This window comes from Erythrolamprus reginae, chromosome 1 (assembly GCF_031021105.1).
Source record: "Erythrolamprus reginae isolate rEryReg1 chromosome 1, rEryReg1.hap1, whole genome shotgun sequence".
NCBI lineage: Eukaryota > Metazoa > Chordata > Lepidosauria > Squamata > Dipsadidae > Erythrolamprus > Erythrolamprus reginae.
The window spans coordinates 26530811-26551410 of NC_091950.1; the positions used below are offsets into that span (position 1 = coordinate 26530811).

The window sequence follows — 20600 nt, forward strand, 5'->3', positions numbered from 1 at the left end:
TACAGGATTGGGTGGCAGAGAAGTTGAACATATGTAAATTTAAAAGTTTAAGAAAGTTTACAAGTTAAGTGAAACTTCATTATTCATTTATATGTACATGTACATTTCTTCATTAAAAACATGTCTTTCTGCATAATTTAGACTAACTTTGTGAGTTTTTTGAGGGCTGGAACCAATTAAAATTATTTACATTAATTCCTATGGGGAAAAGTCGTTCGAGATAAGAGCTGCTCGACTTAAGAGCCCAGGTCCGGAACGAATTAAACTCGTATCTCGAGGTACCACTGTATTACATGCTCATGTATTGCTGCAGGTGAAGGTGAAGTAGTCATTAACAGGAAGGACATTTTGGTAGATTATTTTATGAACTACATTTAGATCAGTTCAAGGGCGACGTAGTTGTAAATTGTGTAATCCCAGCATTTCAAGTCTGGTGGTATAAGGTATTCTTTTCGAGTGGAAGAGTGAAGAACTCTTCTTGTGAAATATTTCTGGACTCTCTCGATTGTATTGATATCTGATATGCAGTGTGAGTTCCAGAGAGGTGAGCTGTATTCCAGAATTGGTCTGACAAATATTTTGTGTGCTCTGGTTAGCAGTGTAATATTGCCAAAGAAGCTACGTAAGATTAGATTAACAACTCTTAGTGCCTTTATTTAGTGCAATACTAAGAAAGCATGTAATCCAGATGACATCTAACTTGAGTGGGTAGATGGGAACAAGATGACAGGGTATACAAAGAAGTGATCAAGCTATTCAGAAGTTCAAGAATTAATAACAATGATAATTATTTGGAGCTTATCTATTTAGAAAAAGACTTGTTTATTTGAATGTGTGATTTAAGCATAAATCCATAGATCTATAAGGCTAAGGATTGAATCTAAATGTAAAAAAAAAGATTGATTTGAGAGTTTACAAAGCAAGATCAAGAGAATTAGTGAAGATGATAAAAAGTTCTGAGTGTGATGCAGTTCATTTTGTAGAAAGGTTAAAAGTAAATCTTAGAATAGTGAAATTGGAGTGAAAGAATAACTAAAGGAAGAGAATGTCAGAGCTTGTATAAAATAAAATTAAAAGACAGATTACACAAAAAGAATGGAAAGTGTATTGAAGGAAACAATGGAAAATGCTTGGAATAGAGTGAAAATAATTATATTACAGAGTTTCACAGGAGCGTGTGCAGTTAAACTAATTAGAAGTTTAAAAAAGGAACTTAGTGAAATGATTGAGTGAAAGAGGCAGTGAGAAAAAATACATATCAGTCAGAAGATGACTGCTGCAAAAAAATAAGTATAAGGAAAAGATATATACATATGTTCTGAGAGGAAAAGATGGTTTATATAATACAGTCAAAGAGAACAAAGAATGGTTAAGATTAAAAGCTGCAGAGAAAAAGTGATATTAGCGATAATAAAAATGGTTTTAGAAGTAGGAGAAGCAAGCTAAAAAAAGAACTTTCAGCAGAGTAAGAGGACTTAATCATAAAAGTAATGAAATTATTGGGAAAGAACTTGAAGTTAAATTGAAATTTCATAGATTTACAGGTACGATAGTGATATTTAAAAAAATAGTACTGTACTGCAATACAACAAGTGCAAAACTTTTTAGGTTATGGGAAATTGATGAAATTGTTTTACATGGAGTGAGAATTTGGAGAAATAGTGAGATTGCAGGTATAGAGGGTATAAGTGAAGATGTTAAAAGGTAGGTCTGGTTTTCTTAAAAAATGCCTAGGCAACTTTTTAACGTGCAAAGACTATATCTGCGTCTGAAACTTGGAAAAATACCATTATTGTTTCCCTATAGAAGGGAAAAGTAACAAGAATAAATGCCAACATTGAAAGGAGTAAGTTTTTTAAATTGCCTCAAAAGAGTTTTGGCAGAATTCTGATTTAAAGGGTATGAGGTAGAGTGAGAAAAAGTTGAGAAAAAATTGTATCTTTTATTTCAAGAAGGGAAGGGACTCAGATTTTGGCTCTTCTGCAGATCATTGGGAAACAATGTGAGAATTATTATTATTATTATTATTATTATTTATTAGATTTGTATGCCGCCCCTCTCCAAAGTCTCGGGGCGGCTCACAACAGTAATACAAAAACAATATAACAGTGAGACAAATCTAATATTAAAATAAAACATATCTAAATAAAGCTTATTTGGTTAGAATAGGCCTGAATTAGGTAACACTTTGCTTGAATAAGAGTGCGAAGGTTGCTCAATGCGGCAAGAGCAGCATACGAATAGTCCTTGTTTAATGACTGTAATTAATGCACTCATAAAGCAGGATGACACTTGACTGAACTGCTCAGCAAAGGAAATTCGAGCAGTCCCCATTGCTGTTGTTAAGCGAGGATTGTAAGTCATTAAGTGAGGGCCTCACACAACTTGAAACTTTCTGCCAGCTTCTAATAAGCAAAATCACTGAGGTAGCCAGCAAGAAGTCGCAAGTGAGGCTGGATGAGTGCCATGGAGTGTGGACAGGTGACAGATGGGGTGCTATGGTGCCACATGAGAGCGGCCAGGCAGGGGGATGCTGCGGTATGAGTAGAGTTGGATGGACAAGCATCCGCTATGGCGTCTGTGTGGCAGGCAAGCGATATAAAGTATGAGATTCCTGAGATTCCTGAGATCTCTGTAGCAGGCTTCTCATGGGGGGGGAACTGGCAAAAGCAACTTCCCAAAGTGACTTGGAATTTCTTGCTGGCTTCCCCATTGACTTTACTTTGGGACTCGAGTCTTCAGAGAGGGGCAGCATACAAATCTAATAAATTATTATTATTATTATTATAATTATATTATTATTATTATTATTATTATTTATTAGATTTGTATGCCGCCCCTCTCCGAAGACTCGAGTCTCAAGTGGTAATTGCGTAACCACAGGATGCTGCAAGGCAATTGCCAAGCATCCAAATCACAATCATGTGACCACGGAGGTGCTGCAAAGAAACATAGAAACACAGAAGACTGACGGCAGAAAAAGACCTCATGGTCCATCTAGTCTGCCCTTATATTATTTCCTGTATTTTTATCTTAGGATGGATATATGTTTATCTCATGCATGTTTAAATTCAGTTACTGTGGATTTACCAACCACGTAGAAACATAGAAACATAGAAACATAGAAGACTGACGGCAGAAAAAGACCTCATGGTCCATCTAGTCTGCCCTTATACTATTTCCTGTATTTTATCTTACAATGGATATATGTTTATCCCAGGCATGTTTAAATTCGGTTACTGTGGATTTACGTGTGCTGGAAGTTTGTTCCAAGCATCTACTACTCTTTCAGTAAAATAGTATTTTCACACGTTGCTTCTGATCTTTCCCCCATCTAACCTCAGATTGTGTCCCCTTGTTCTTGTGTTCACTTTCCTATTAAAAACTGAACCTTATTTAACCCTTTAACATATTTAAATGTTTCGATCATGTCCCCCCTTTCCCTTCTGTCCTCCAGACTATACACATTGAGTTCATTAAGTCTTTCCTGATATGTTTTGTGCTTAAGACCTTCCACCATTTTTTGTAGCCCATCTTTGGACCCGTTCAATTTTATCCATATCTTTTTGTAGGTGAGGTCTCCAGAACTTAACACAGCATTCCAAATGTGGTCTCACCATCACTCTATACAGCAGGATGAAAATCTCCCTCTTCCTGCTTGTTATACCTCTAGCTATGCAGCCAAGCATAGGAAAGCATACTTGCTTTCCCAACTGCAACAGTTGGAATTTCAAGGACTGATTATAAGTACCATTTTTCAGTACCATAACAACTTCAAACATTCGCTGAGCGGGTGGTTGTTTACCCAAGGACTATCTGTATGTTGAAAGTAAACCATTTATGAGAACATATGGAATGCTTAGCAAATGACTCAACGCTGAATAGAGTTAGATTATGTGCTGTTCCTTTGACTGTGTAATGAATTTATTAGTAACTGCTTGAAGAACGTTAATAGGTGATGTTAGAGCAATGTTGTTTGTGAGTACGAAAGTAGTTCTATATGAGGATGATGCTATGTTGTTGGCTAATAATCTGAATGATTTGTAGTGAATGTTAGACTGTATGATGGTACAAGGAATATGAATCTGAAAATCTGAAAATGGATTAAAAAATATTAGTTGTCTTTAAGAGGGAATATGGAGGAAATGATAGTAAGTTGTGTTTATCAGAAGAATCATAAATTGAGTACAGTGGGACTAAGTATGGATTAAAATGTGTATTATAAAAAATAATAGGTAATGATTAATATATGTTAACTGAATATGGATTGAATACAAAAATGAGTGTCCATAATGAAACAAATACACTGTATTTCAAAGTAGTTTGGTCACAGAGACTGAATGAATGAGGATCAAATTACCAAATGAATAGATGAAGAGAAGGTGAACGGATTGAAAGGAAGGATGACACTGAAAAAATCATGATTGGATGCAATTGATGAGAACACATAAAAGAACAATGAAAAGTTTAAAAATAAAATGTAGTGTATGAAGCAGTGTATATGGATATGGTGGAAGTAAATAATACATGTAAGAACGGGGAAAAGGGTATAATAATGAGGTAAGCTTTAGCCAGGCTTCTTTTTCTCATCTTAATTCTTTAAATTCTTTGACTTCCTCCTGTTTCCAATTACTTTTCTTTACTCTGTGTAACACTGCTTTACTAGGATTGGTGTGTCTGAATGCATGAATAAATGCCTGCAGACATAACAAAACTCCCCCACTCACCCTGAAAATATGTGTTAACGTTTCTCAAATGTCTAGTATTCTTGAAAATAGGGAGAGGAAGACAGAGAAATAATTGTTGTATCTGTGGTGGGGGTTTAATGAACAGGTGCTGGCAACAGATATGTCAAAACATATGAATCTTCTGGCTGATCTGAAGACAATGGTAGAGACCAAGAAAGTGACCAGCTTGGGAGTCCTTCTTTTGGATAACTACTCAGATCGCATTCAGGTAAGACTCTAAGGGATAAAATAGAGAAAAGCACATTTCAAATGTGAGATTTGAATCCCAAACTCAATTTATACTTAAGTTAGAGCTCAAGATATTGTGGCTAGTTATTAAAACCAGGAATGTCAAATTCCTCAGGGTCCTCTTGATCAGAACTTAGTTATTAAGTTCAAAGGGCATTATTAGTTGGTGTATAAAAGATTTATTTTATTTATATTTTATTTATTTTATTATATTATATTATATTATATTATTTATTTTATTTTATTTTATTTTATTTTATTTTATTTTATTTTATTTTATTATTTGGCCAGAATTTTATGCCGCCCTTCTCCGCAGACTCAGGGTGCCTTACAACAAAAGAATAAAATACAGTACAATATAATGAGTGAAATCCAGCCTAACTTTAAAACTTAATAGTTAAAACCCCAGTAGTATAAAAAACATTCATTCAACAATCACCACACAATCACATCTATGACCGGAGCAAAATGCAAGGCTCAATACCCCCAAGCCTCCCTACAGAGGTACGTTTTTAGAGCCTTGCGAAAGGCCAGGAGGGTGGGGGCGGTATGGATCTCTGGAGGAAGTTGATTCCAGAGGGCCGGGGCAGCCACAGAGAAGGCTCTTCCCCTAGGCCAGTGATAGTTATAGTTATAGTATAGTTTATTAGATTTGTATGCCACCCCTCTCCGAAGGCTCGGGATGGCTCACAACATAACAGTGATGGTGAACCTTTTTTTCTCAAGTGCCAAAAGAGCGTGGGCATGCCCTATCGTGCATGTGCAAGTCCCCACACCCATAATTCAATGCCTGAGGAGGACGAAAACAGCTTCCCCCGTCCCCTGGAGGCCCTCTGGAGGCTGGAAATTGCCTGTTCCCCAACTTCTGGTGGGCCCAGTAGGCTCGTGTTTTGCTTTGCCCAGGCTCAAAAGGCTTCCCTGGGGCCAGGGGAGGGTAAAAACACCCTCCCCATCCCCCTGAGGCTCTCTGGAAGCCAAAAATGCCCTCCCGGAGACTCTGTGTGAGCTAAAATTTAGCTGGCCAGCACACACATGCACATTGGGGCTGAGCTAGGGCAACAGCTCACGTGCCAGCCGATATGGCTCCGTGTGCCACCTGTGGCACCTGTGCCATAGGTTCACCATCACTGCCCTAAGCCCTGCCAGCCAGCATTGCTTAGCTGATGAGACCTGGAGAAGGCCAACTCTGTGGGACCTGACCAGTCGCTGGAATATGATGTGAATCAACTTAAAATCAACTTAAAAGTTTGGTGGCAATAAAAATAATAGAGAAGAGGCAGAGAAAGAAATGAATGAGGCACATACATACCCTTAATTATTAAACATTATTAATAAAATCGAAGTGCTGTAAATTATGAGTTGTGAAGATAAGACTTCCAATGATATTTCCTCTTTGATATGTTGATTTGTGATGTAGTTTACTGCAAATGTTATATAATTGTTCTTCTCCACAGGTTTTGCAGAATATTGTACACTGTGCTGATCTCAGCAACCCCACAAAGCCACTGGAGCTCTATCGCCAATGGACAGACCGAATCATGATCGAATTCTTCCACCAAGGAGATCGTGAGCGGGAGAAGGGCATGGAGATTAGCCCAATGTGTGATAAACACAACGCCTCCATAGAAAAGTCTCAGGTGACACTGCTAGTAAACCTCAGGTTATAGATGGCATGGGGATGTCAACTGTTTAACTGTGGGTGGGATTTTTATTTATTTATTTATTTATTGGATTTGTATGCCGCCCCTCTCCGTAGACTCGGGGCGGCTAACAACAGTGGTAAAAACAACATGTGACAATCCAATACTAAAACAGCTAAAAACCCTTATTTTAAAACCAATCATACATACAAACATACCATACATAAATTGTAGAAGCCTAGGGGGAAAGAATATCTCAGTTCCTCCATGCCTGATGGCAGAGGTGGGTTTTAAGGAGCTTACGAAAGGGTGGGGGCTATTCTAATCTCTGGGAGGGGAGTTGGTTCCAGAGGGCCGGGGCCACCACAGAGAAGGCTCTTCCCCTGGGTCCCGCCAAATGACATTGTTTAGTTTGTTTGTTTGTTTGTTTATTTATTTATTTATTTATTATTTCGATTTGTATGCCGCCCCTCTCCGCAGACTCGGGGCAGCTGTTGACGGGACCCGGAGAAGGCCCACTCTGTGGGACCTAACTGGTCGCTGGGATTTGTGCTGCAGAAGGCGGTCCTGGAGATAATCTGGTCCGGTGCCATGAAGGGCTTTATAGGTCATAACCATTGAATGTTTATGCTAAAGTGAAATAAAATACAAAGCTAAAAACAAATGAAGGGAAAAGCTAACATAGCTGTTTGGATCAGGAGGCTCTGCACACAGTTACTCAGGCCCTCATCAACTCCCATCTCAATTATTGCAACACGCTCTACATGGGGCTTCCCTTGAAAAGTGTTCAGAGACTGCAAATGGTCCAGAATGCAGCCACGAGAGCTGTCATAGGTATGCCTCATTATGCCCCGCAAGCTGCACTAGCTTCTTATTAGTCTCCGGGCACAATTCAAGGTCTTGGTTATTACCTATAAAGCCCTACATGGCTCAGGGCCAGACTATTTATGGGACCGCCTCTTGCCGCATACCTCTCAGAGACCAATAAGAGTACACAGAGTTGGCCTTCTTCAGGTCCCATCGACGAAGCAATGCAGGTTGGCGGGACCACAAAGGAGGGCCTTCTCTGTGGCCACCCCAGTTCTATGGAACCCACTACACCCTGATATCCGTACTGCTGCCATCCTACTGGCCTTCCGTAAGGCCACGAAGACCTGGCTTTGCCGGCAGGCCTGGGGGGCCATGAACTAACAACTAACAGAGCCACATTGTATGAATGGCATGTATGTATGTATGGGATTTGACTGTTTTATAATTAATCAGGCTTCTTTTAATACGGGGTTTTATAGTTTTAGATTATGTCCGACTTCTTTTTACTGTTTTGTATCTATTTGTATTTCTATTTATATTATTATTGTAAGCCGCCCTGAGTCCTTTGGGATTGGGGGGCATAGAAGTCGAATGAATGAATGAATGAATGAATGAATGAATGAATGAATGAATGAATGAATGAACGAACAAACAAACAAACAAACAAACAAACAAATAAATAAATAAATGCTTCTTGAATGGAAGGGAGGAGGAAAGTAAACATGGGTATTCATAGTCAGAACATTTTGAGTTAGGAAACTTTTGCCAGTATGCCTCTAGTTTTAATGAGTGTAGATTTGGAATGGGAGAAGGAATTAGATACACACCAGTGATGGGCTACAAAAATGTTTACTACCACACTGTGGCCGTGGCTTATGCATTTTGTTTCAACATCTTTCAGTGTAAATTGGGTGCTCTGGATTGGAGCTCCAAATTTTGCTACCGGAACTGCGTTCCTGACCATTCCTGTAGGAGCCCATCACTGATACAGACTTATAAAAGATAGGGCAAAAAAACGTCTGCCCTAGCATATTTCATATTGTGTGTTGTCTTTCTTCTGCCAGGTGGGATTCATTGATTATATTGCTCATCCGCTTTGGGAAACGTGGGCTGATTTAGTTCATCCCGATGCTCAGGAGATTCTGGATACTTTGGAAGACAACCGAGAGTGGTATCAGAGCATGATTCCACATAGTCCTTCACCTCCCCCAGATGCATCAGGTTTAGAGAAAAGTGGAGGAGACAAATTCAAGTTTCAGCTCACTTTAGAGGAGGAGGATGGAGAAGAATCAGATACTGAACCAGAGATTGAGAGCCCTTTGGAAGAGGATAACAGTGAATCCAAAACCTTGGGGACAACCGATGATTCAGAATCTGCAAATGAGCCATTGTCTTCTCCCACAGACAAACTGGGCAGCCCTCACAGAAGCGCCCTAATCAAACAAAAGGGTGCGCTGAACTTTGACAACCAAAGAACACTTTCACAGACGGATGGTGGCTCCATAGCAGCTCCAGCTGAGTTAGCAAGAAGGGAAAGCCTGACTGATGCACAATCATGTCTTGACATGGAAGGAAATATCACCTTTTTGCCTCTTGGGACGTAGTGAAGGGAAGGCCCAGTGATTATTACATTCTGGCCGGGCCAGAAGGGGACTACCCCAACTCTTGCTGCCTGCAACCTATGATTTCACTCCCCATAGGAAGGGAGCGTTACTACTAACATTTTCTTCTCCAAAGAGATCTGTAGCTTGAACCACATTATTTGCCCAGGTGGCGAAATACCAGAGATCAGACTATGCCTGTCATGTCTTCCTTCCAGTGTTGCTACTCAGCATCTGAGCTGTACCTGGCAAATGGAAAAATTCTTCCGGCTGGACTTGTCACTATCACTAATTTCTTGTTTTGGTTTCAACTTGGAAATAGTTTGTATCATGTTTTAAGAAAGCCAAGGTGGAGACACAGCTTTTAGTTCAGTGTAAAGAACAAATGTTTTGCCTGAAGGTGGACACAGGTTCAGTCTCTGACATCTTTAATCTTCTTTTTCAGAGGTTGTAGGCTGGGGTGGGGAATTCTGGTTGTGATCCTGGAAAACATTTTCAAGTTAGAGCAGACAGTACTGGATTAGTTGGACAAATGGTCAGACGTTTTGTAGTCCTACATTTTCAAGCATGCAAATTTCATTTGAGGAAAGGTTCTGTATGATCCTGCAGAAAATCAGGATAATATAGTGGGCTTGATGGACCAATGATTTGAACCAGCAAAAAGGGAATCTCAAAATGACATGCTACTGCAGAAAAAGGGAAATTGTGCAGATAAATATTATGTTTGCTTTTCTCAAGTGTAATAAAACCAGCATCCTGGGAGGTTTCGCATAAAATATTCATGTAGGAGGCAGTCTCTGTAAATTTCAAATAGTTTTAGTGTGATATGATGCTGTCAAGAGATACAAAATCCATCCTGTATGCCGCCCCGTGTTTGCGGAGAGGGGCGGCATACAAATCTGATTAATAATAATAATAATTATTATTATTATTATTTATTAGATTTGTATGCCGCCTCTCGCCGAAGACTCGGGGCGGCTAAATAAAGATTAATAAATTTGGCATGAAATTCCTGATATACTCAAACAAGGTCTTTCATTCAGAAGGCATATTGCCACAATCTGGTAGCTGCATTGAAAATAGCCTCCTTTATGTTTATCTCTTAGATACCTTTTCTCCCACATGAAAATATTTATAGAAAATGATAACCCAATTTCTCCAATATTCAGAAGCTCTATAGAGAAGGGACTACAGATTTTGTTTTATTTTTTCCAGTAAGGGGGAAAAACCTTATTGCTTTAAAATTTGTTTTGTGACATGTACTTCTCCATACCAGTGTAAAGAGTAAATAATTTATGTTTTCTTTAAAAAAAAAGGAGGAAAGTATTTTGGTCCAGAAATAGTCAATATTTTTAAAAATATTTCATTATCTTCCCAGCAATTTCTAACATAAGCCAACTATAGTAATTGACAGAACTGCTTGCTATACAAGGGTAATTGGAAGTCTTGCTAATTTTCAAATTAATGGGGAGGACTTGATCATCTGTCTCTTCTGATATTTTAATCACTTTGACTTTTTTTTCTGTGAAATCAATGTTTCACTTTGTTGGGGCTTTGGGGATGTGTGGATTCTTTGCCCCTTTCTCCTAAAAGGAATGGGAGAAGCTATCCCAAGTGACGTGTCCATATTAGCCTACTCATAAAAGTTTTGTGTGATATGTACACTATTTATTTTGGATCTTTTGATCATTAATCTTTTGCTGAAGAAAAAATACCTATTATTTTTAAAGGGCATTTTAACTTTCTTTTCTAAATATAAACATAGAATTGTTTTGTTTTAATAAGCTGGTTTTCTGACATTAGGGAAGAAACAATTTACAGCACATTGAATTGTAAAAAATTGTGGATTTATATATTTCCTCCCTATTTTCAGTACTCAAAGAAATCTATTATAATTTTTTTCTGGGTCATCTGGCTCTTCACTCCATGTATTTTGCAGTTCATAAAATAAGATTGTTACAACACTGAATTTGCTCAAATCAAGTTAGAGATCCATTCTGTCCCTCTTGTTCTACATCTGTGTACATTAAATGGGCTGTCCTATTCCAGAGAACACAACTAGATAGTACTCTATCCATTGATTTTTCCCCTAGAAGGCTTAATCCGCTGATTTAAAGAGATAGATGCATTTTGTGCTTTTACTGTGCTGTTTTGGGTAAATAATGCAGTTCTATGGAGTCTCAAGAAGGGACAGGGACAGGGACAGGGTTGGTTGAAACTGGAGAATCATTAGCCAGTGCAAGTAGCAGATAAAAACCTATGAGTAGACTAATAAGATTTAAAGGATCATTTGTAAAATTTTGGTGAGGCCAGATATTGTGTCTCATAATTTTTTTTTCATATACTGTACCTCCTATGAAAGGCCGGTTATGCATTACTACTAGGAAGACTACCACTTTTAATTTATTTTCAGCAAGTATTTTTGTTCTTTTAAAAAAAAAAAAACTTTTGTAGCTTTATGCTTAATAATATTTTGATGTATAATAACCTCACCAATGGTTGAGTCAGGCAAATTTTATTGATAGCAATTGGTTTAACTGTGATTTACACTCAAAAAATGCTGCATTATGTGTGTGCAAATGTATATATGTATATGTTGAATGTTTGTTTGTATACATATGTATCTCACAATGCACTTTGAGTTTGCTGAGCTGCCACTGGGCCTTGGCCCGACAGGTTGAGTTACTGTTTCTTTGTGAAATAAGTATTGTTGTAACCACACAGAACATATTGACATTTTTATCTGATTGTCTGGTTTTCCTTACAACATTAAGTGTTTTCGGGCAACAACCTTTCTTTACGTTGTATTTAAGTGTTAAAATGAAATGTTTGGCTTTTTAAATTGTACTATAAATCTCTAAAGCTTGAAAAAAAAATCCCAATTCTAAAGAAATCACAGTAACACAGCATTTGTTAGTAGGAATTATAACTACAGGAGAGGAGAGATGCTGCCACAGGAGTTTAGAACGTAGAAATTGTAGATGGAGATGTGAACGGAGTTAATCCAAGATAGAAAGGTAAATCTGAGCAAAGAAATTAGAGAGGAGAGAGGGAGGGAGGGAGGGAGGGAGGGAGGGAGGGAGGGAGATTATATAGTGATGCTTGATGAAAGTTTAGGCAAAAAAAGCAAAAAGATATGATAAGAATTGTCAGAACTTAGCCCAACTGATCCAGGAATGTTAGAATCATTTAGAACTGCAAAGGACGTAATGCTCTCCCCTTTGCAAACAATATTTTCTAACATCATAAGGAATTATTTTGAAAGGGTAGGGAACTGAGTGTTATAGCATATAAAATTTTCACAGTAACTAAGGCAAAAATGAGTGAAGCTCTAGAAGAACAATAATGACTGCTTATTCCCCACAAGCCAGGTCCCTTTTTTCCTCCTAGCAAATCTATCACTGACAAGCCTAACTCCCAAATAATGTAAATATTTAATCCCAAAGCATAAAGCTTATCTCTCATCTGTGCTTGCCTGTCTCTTGTATGTCCCTCAGTGCTCTTGATTTATACACACATATTGTACATGCACATCTGCCTAGTTTCACAAAATATTCTTTGGGACTTATTATGACAGTGATCCACCGACTATATTTCCCTCCAAGTCCTATTTGTTTCTTCCACAGATTACATGATGGAATTTATAAGGGAGTACTGTATAATCAAATGGCCAAGCAAGACTCAAATCAAAACTTTGAGATTGGATTTTGGAAGATATTGTAAAGATTTAGCAAAGCCCACAGTACACAAACATTCACAAAAATTCTACAAAACATTTTTCTGCCATATATTTTTCTTAAACAGATATTATGTAGGTGAAAGAAAATAATAATAATAATAATAATAATAATAATAATAATAATAATTTATTAGATTTGTATGCCACCCCTCTCCGAAGACTCGGGGCGGCTCACAACAATGATAAAAACAATATTAAAAGAAATAACTAAAACCCTATCATATTAAAACCAGACAACACATACATACCAAACATAAATTATAAGGAGTCTGGGGAAAAGATGTCTCAAATCCCCCATGCCTGGCGGTATAGGTGGGTCTTGAGTAGTTTACAAAAGACAAGGAGGGAGGGAGCAGTTCTAATCTCCAGGGGGAGTTGATTCCAGAGGGCCGGGGCTGCCACAGAGAAGGCTCTTCCCCCAGGGCCTGCCAGACGACATTGTTTAGAAAAGGAAAGAATGTAAAAGAACAGAGTCATAGCAGTGGATTTACAACCACTTTAGTGATTATTCAATTTTGGAATGCATTTAAGCTTGCAGAAAGTCTTTCAGCATATTTTATTTATTTTATTTATTTATTTTGTCCAATACACAATGATACACAATGTAGGTAATAGAGGATACCTTCAAGTAAAATAAATATATATATTAGAGGAAGAAAAGAGGAGAGAATATAGGAATAAAAAAAACTTGTTTCCTGTATTTTGACAAAACTGTAATCTGTGTGCCCCATAACTAGCTTGGAAATTACACAAAAAAGTATGTTTGAGGTGTTCCCACTTTCTTTTTTTTAAGTGATATCAAACAGTCTCAAAAAAATTCACTTTACCCACATTCAGAAGTTTTTAAATGGTGTTATGTTGCCATCTAATGGTCACACACAGTCTTGGGCATGCATTCACACATATCAGTCCAAAGTCTTTTATTATAAATAAGTTTACAAGTAAACTTGTAGTCAACTAAAGTTGACCTTCTATACTCTTAGAAGATACTGTATACTTCCTGCATGTATCTCTCACTATGATCTAACCATCCCACTGTGGTTAGGAATAATTTGGTTTTCTTATAGGTGTCAATTTATGAGGCAGATGAGCTAAACCGTTTAAAGCTCAGGACATATTTACGGAATTTTGCAGAGTAATGAATGAAAGCCCTAGCAAGATAACACCTCAAGGTTTTCTAATGATATTCCTCATAACAAAACATAAACATGATAGAAGGGAAATTTTGATCCTAGCTTTCTGTATCTAGATGCTCAAAACATTTTTTATAAGTTACTTAATGGAAAGATTGCTAGTTTACATTGTTTTAATAAGGATGCAGCACTACAGATACCATACAACATGGATGGGATAGGTTGGGATGGGTTGTTAGGAGCCCTGTGTGCAGTGATTATAATGCAGTATTGCAAGTTAACTCTGTCCACAGCCTGGAGTTCAATCCTGATGGGGTTCAAGGTTGATTCAGCCCTCCATCCTTCCGAGGTCAGTAAAATGGGGACCCAGATAATTGAGGAAAATATGGTGACATTGTAAACTGTCCATGGAGTGCTGTAAAGCACTATGGAGTGGTATATATATATCTAACTGCTATTTATATTGGTTTGTTTTTCTCACTTTCCTGGTCATAATTGTCTCAGCCCATTTTCACAACAGCAGAAAAAATGTGCTAGCATTTTCAAATTATTTTCTCATACTATATGCATTTTATACATATTTGTTACTGTGAGCATGTTAGTAAATAATTTAGTAAATAAAATACATCTGTCTATGCCTTTTTTCATTAACACATGTTTTAGTGTTCCCTTTTTTTAATATATAATGCATATTTTTGAGTGGTGAATTACATCACCAATTCAGACAAAAAATAACCCCATGTAATTTGCATACACATTCAACAGGTGTAAATTAATATAAAAGTTCAGACTAGATAAGTATCACTTAATCCTAAAACTTAACTGACTCTTCGTTTCATATTGAATCTCCAATAATGATAACAATACAAATACTTGTACTGCCACTATAATCCTGGCCCAATTGCTTTTTTTTTTTAGTGTACATTGATGTAGTCACGTGGTTAAGGCATCAGATTAGAAACCAAGAGATTATGAATCCAAGTCCTGTCTTGGGAATAAAACCAGTGAGATACCCTATCTCACCCCTTGGAAGGAGGCAATGGCAAACCATTTCTGAAATCTTGCCAAGAAAATTGCAGGGGCATGCCCAGGCAATCGCCAGGAATCAAAACTAATTTGAAAGGACACACATACATATTGGTAAAATGACAATAAATGAAACATACTCCATAATGTTATAATGGCATTGTGATACAATACCCAGTAAATGACAACAGGGAGAAAGCAAAGCTACTTAACTTGTTTTTCGCATCTGTCTTTACACAAAGGGAAAAAACAGTCCAACTATCAAAAACAGCACCACAAAAAACATATTAGGAACACAAGTTAAAATAGGGAATAAAATGGTAAGTAAACACCTGTCTACCGTAGACAAGTTTAAATCATCAGAACCTGATGGATTACATCCCAAGGTTCTGAAGGAACTGGCAGATGATATCTCAGAACCACTGAACTATACCTTTCAAAGATCCTGGAGGACCGGGGAACTGCCAAAGGATTGGAAAAGAGCTGATGTAGTTCCCATCTTCAAAAAAAGGGGGAAAACAGATTCAGGAAACTACAGATGTATCAGTCTGACCTCAATACCAGAGAAGATTCTGGAAAAGATAAATCAAGCAACAAATCAGCAAACACCTAGAAGCAAATAAAGTAATAACCAAAAGCCAGTATGGGTTTGTTAAATACAGATCACAATACAGGTGACACCAAACTGGCATGAATAGCCAACACTCCAGAAGATAGGCTCAAGATACAGAAGGCTCTTAACAAACTTGAACAATGGGTGCTATCTATTAAAATGAAATTCAATGGTGAAAAAAGTAAGGTTCCACATTTAGGCAAAAAACCCAAAATACACAGGTACAGTATATGTGGTGCATTGCACAACAGTAGTAACTGTGAGAGAGGTCTTGGAGTTCTAATGGACAACCATTTCAATATGAGCCAGCAATGTGCAGCAGCTGCCAAAAGAGCCAACACAGTTCTAGGCTGCATCAACAGAGGGATAGAATCAAGATCATATTAAGTGTTAATACCATTTTATAAGGGCTTGGTAAGGCCACACTTGAAATACTGCATTCAGTTTTGATCGCCACAATGCAAAAAGGATGTTGAGACTCTAAAAGAGTGCAGAGAAAAGCAACAAAGATTATTATAGGACTGGAGGCTAACACGTATGAAGAACGGTTGCAGGAACTATGTATGTCTACTTTAATAAAAAGAAGGACCAGGGAGGACATGATAGCAGTGTTCCAATATCTCAGGGGTTGCCACAAAGAAGAGGGAATCAAAACTATTCTCCAAAGCACCTGAGGGTAGAACATGAAGCAATGGGCGGAAACTAATCAAGGAGAGAAGCAATTTAATTCTAAGGAGAAATTTCCTGACAGTTAGAATAATTAATCCATGGAACAGCTTGCTTCCAGAAGTTGTGAATGCTCCAACACTGGAAGTTTTTTTTTTTTTAAATGTTGGATAACCATTTGTCTGAAGTTGTGCAGGGGATTGGGCTAGAAGACCTCCAAGGTCCCTTCCAACTCTGTTATTCTATTCTTTTCTATTCTGTTCTAAGTGTAATTTCAGTATTAAGACACTGGGAAAACCAAGAGGATTACATTGGAGGGGTTTTCAGGATTCATCTATAAAACATGTGAAAAAGCCACAACAGAGGTGCCACTTCTGGAGCATAGAAATTTGGGTGATCAGCAGATAACAATACAAAGATACAGGAAACGCCTTGCTACTTACTATCTACTGGCTACTGCAATCTGGATAATGCAATGCAGTCCTGTTGTGATAGTTTTATCACTGATATCCAGTGAAGAATCATTGTTTATGACTGAAGCGTTATCAGCACTGATTTTCAAAAGGACTGTTTATCCTGTCTTAAAGGCCACATAGTGTATGTCCAGTAAATTTTAAAATTGTATTATATTCTGGAATCTGGGCTGTCATTATTGACTGTAGTCCTTTGATATAAAATGCTGACATATATTCAACCTTCTAATATAGCAAACATATACGGTAATTTAATATGAGAAAACTGTCTAAAATGTTTTCCCTTCAGGTTAAACAACATACTTTCCAAGGGGTAAAATGTCACACTGAAGTTATTTTGTTATTCTGTTACTGAATATTGTTTCACCTTTTGCAAACATTGTAATAAGCAAATATTGTATATGCAAGCTTGCTTTTATCTTTCACCTTCAAAATCTCAATTGTAATAACACTTTATGCACAAAGCTACTGTATAATTATATTATATAAAATTAATACAGCAAGTCTTCGACTTATAACCACAACAGAACCCAAAACTTCTTTTGCTACATGAAAAATTTGCTAAATGAGATTTACTCCATTTTACAACTTTTCTTGCCACATTAAGTGAATCACTGCAGTTATTAAGTTTGTAACTTGGTTGTTAAGTGAATCTGGTTTCTCCTTGTCAGATGGTCACAAAAGTTGATCATAGGACTCTGGGATACTGCAACCATCATAAATATGAACCAGCTACCGAGCATCCAGATTTTGATCATGTGACCATAGGGTGCTGTAAGTCATAAAAGAGAAAAATGGTCATAAATAACTTTTTTCAGTGCCATTGTAACTTTAAATGATCACTCAGTGAATGGTTGTAAGGACTTCAAGCAGATGGTTGTAAGGAGCCTCGTTGGTGCAGAGGTTAGAGTGCAGTACAGTACTGCAATCTACTTCTGCTGATCACCAGCTGCCAGCAGTTTGGCAGATCAAATCTCAGTAGACTGACTCAGCCTTCCAGCTTTCCAATGTTGATAAAATGAGGACCCAGATTGTTGGAGGCACTATGCTTACTCTCTGTAAACCGCTTAAAGTGGGCTGGGAAGCACAGGGCCACCATCAGGAATTTTGGGGCCCCATACAGCCTAAGTGTCTGCCCCCCCCCCCCCGCCATTTTAAAACTATTTTAAGTCGCCAAGCCACTCCATCCCCCAGGGATCATTTCCAGCTTCACGCCAAGCGAGGCGGTCCCATAGGCCAGTGTTTCCCAACCTTGGCAACTTGAAGATATCTGGACTTTAACTCCCAGAATTCCCCAGCCAGCGAGGAGCTGGAAAGGACGAGGGGAGAGAAAAAACAGGGTACCAGCAGTCGGGCGGGTGTCTTGAGGGGGCACTCCCATCTGGAAGGAACGGAAGAAAGGCGAGGGCGAGCTATGAAGGAAGGAGGGAGGGTGGAAGGAAGGAAGGAAGGGTAAAAGGGGCGATCAAGAGAGGAATGGATGAATGAATGGACGGAGGGTGGGAAGGAAAGAAGGAAAGAGGGAAGGGACAGGAACAGAGGAAGGGTGCAAAGAAAGCAAGGAAAGGTGTGAAAGGGGAGAGTAAGAGAGGAAGGAGTGAAAGAAGGGAGTGAGGGAGGAAAGAAGGGAGGAAGGAGAAGGAAAGCAAGAAATGGAGGGAGAGAAAGAAAGAAAGAAAGAAAGAAAGAAAGGGGGAAGGGACAGAACAGAGGGAGGAAGCAAGGAAACTTATGAAAGGGGAGAGTAAGAGAGGAAGGACTGAAGGAAGGGAGGGAGGAAAGAAGGTAGGAAGGAGAAAGAAAAGAAGAAATAGAGGAAGGGAAGGTAAAAGAGAGAAAGAAAAAGAGCAAGAAAGAAAGAAAAAGAGAAAGAAAGAATGAAAGAGAAATAAAAATAGAGAGGGGGAATGAAAGAAATGGAAGGAGGGAAGGAAGGAGAGAAAGCAAGAGAAAGAAAGAAAGAGAAAGAAAGAAAAAAGAATGAAAGAGCAAGAGAGAAAGAGAGAAAGCAGAAATGAGAAGCTGAGAGCTGGCAGGCCAGGAGCCTCGCATGTGCTGTTGGAAGGGGGCTTGGTGGTCCTGCTCACCAACCTCTCCCAACTTCTTCCACAAATAGGTTTCAGATGAGAAGCCTCACCTGGGTTCCCAGAGCTCCTTAGAAACAGAACTTCCCAGCAGCGGGGGGGGGGAGGCAGCGTCAAGAAGCGCTCCACACGGCACTGGAAGGGCTCACCTTGCGCCGCGCCGCCCCGGTTCCCCGCTGCACCTCCCCAGTGCAAAGCGCAGGACTGCCGCCTCCCCCTCGCCCCAGGATCTCGCGCTTGCAGCTTCGGGCAGGGGGCTTGCGGGGGGCGGCAAACGGTTGCTTGGAAGCGGAACCTCGGAGCAACTCAACCGCCTTGCTTCCGCCGGAGAAACACCAAAGCGAGAGCTGGCAAGCGGGGGGGGGACGGGGACTGCCTTCCGCGGGAGTTCGGGGGGGTTGGGGCGCGCAAGGGCCGGCAGGCAGGGAGGGAGGGAGGCGCCAGCATCGGACGGGTCGGACGGAGCCGGAGGTGTCGGACGGGCAGCGCTTTCGCCTTGGCATTGCACTGCGCGGGAAGGGCGGCGCCTTCCCTAACCGCGCCTCCGCCCGGGTTGGCAGCCGGGCCATCGAGAGGCGCGTCCAGAGCGCTCCAGGAAAGGCTCTGAGCCGCTAACGCTCCTCCGGTGCCGCTCCACCTCCTAAACCTGCGCGGTGGAGGCGTCCCCCGGCCCAGCACTTCCGGAGGCCGAAAGGCGCGGCTCTCTTCGGGGTTGGGGAGTTTTTGGCGGGCGCCGGGGCCCGGGGCCCCCCAATTTTCCAATTTGCCCGGGCCCGGGACAGCAGTCCCAGTAATACCTGTCTATCGGCGGCCCTGGGGAAGCATAGTGAAGTGGTATATAAATCTAAATACTAAATCTAAATTTAAATCTAAATGCTATTGCTACTTCCTGCACTTTTTAATAACAAGTTGCTGGTTTTTGTTCCAGAAAATTCACAATTATTTATTTTATTTTTTTTATTTAATTGATTTTTTTTATGCCACCCTTCTCCTTAGACTCAGGGAGGCTTACGGCATGTTAGCAATAGCACTTTTTAACAGAGCCAGCATATTGCCCCCACAATCCGGGTCCTCATTTTACCCACCTCGGAAGGATGGAAGGATGAATCAACCTTGAGCCAGTGATGAGATTTGAACCTCTGACCTACAGATTTACAGTCAGCTTCAGTGGCCTGGAGTACTGCACTCTACTTGCTGCGCCACCCCGGCTCTTATTAATATGTTCAAAATAAGCCATGGTAGCAAATAGGACAGGGAATATTCATGGAACCAGCCGCTCACTAGAATTTTTGTGTGTTTTGGAGATCTTGGTCATGTTTTCGAGATGAAGACATGAAGTAATAATATCAGGAACTTCATCCTGTTTTATTTGTGTATTCCTAGGAGTTATATACCAGTACTATATTTTACTGAGGGCAGATAATAAATAGTGTTAATGTTTTTGCTTTCATGCAAGGGAATATATAAATAAGTAAATAAAGAAAAGAAGTACAGGTAGTCCTCGACTTACGACCACAATTGAGCCCAACATTTCCATTGTTAAGTGAGAGTTATTGAGCTTTGCTCCATTTTATGACCTTTCTGGCCACAATTGTTGGGTGAATCACTGCAGTCGATAGTTAGTAACCTGGTTGTTAAGCTAATCTGGCCTCCCCATTGACTTTGTCAGAAGTTCGCAAAAGGTGAATTGCATGACCATGGGACCACAGCAAAGGTCATAATTCTGAACCAGCTGCCAAGCATCGGAATTTTGATCACATGACGGTGGGAGATGCTGGTAAACGGTGAAGAAAAAACGGTCATCAACCACTCTTTTTACAGCACGGCTGTAAGTTTGAG

At 39.5% G+C, this 20600-nt stretch overlaps 1 protein-coding gene across 1 annotated transcript in view; it reads left to right on the forward strand.

Moving 5' to 3' along the window:
* PDE4C (phosphodiesterase 4C) overlaps positions 1-12073 on the forward strand; it is a 316116-nt gene extending 304043 nt beyond the window's left edge. The window contains exons 15-17 of the mRNA XM_070747975.1: positions 4834-4956; positions 6431-6613; positions 8491-12073. Of these exons, the coding sequence (XP_070604076.1) occupies positions 4834-4956; positions 6431-6613; positions 8491-9030 (846 nt within the window). The 3' untranslated portion in view covers positions 9031-12073. The remainder of the gene's footprint in view (positions 1-4833; positions 4957-6430; positions 6614-8490) is intronic.
* Positions 12074-20600: the final 8527 nt, after the last annotated feature.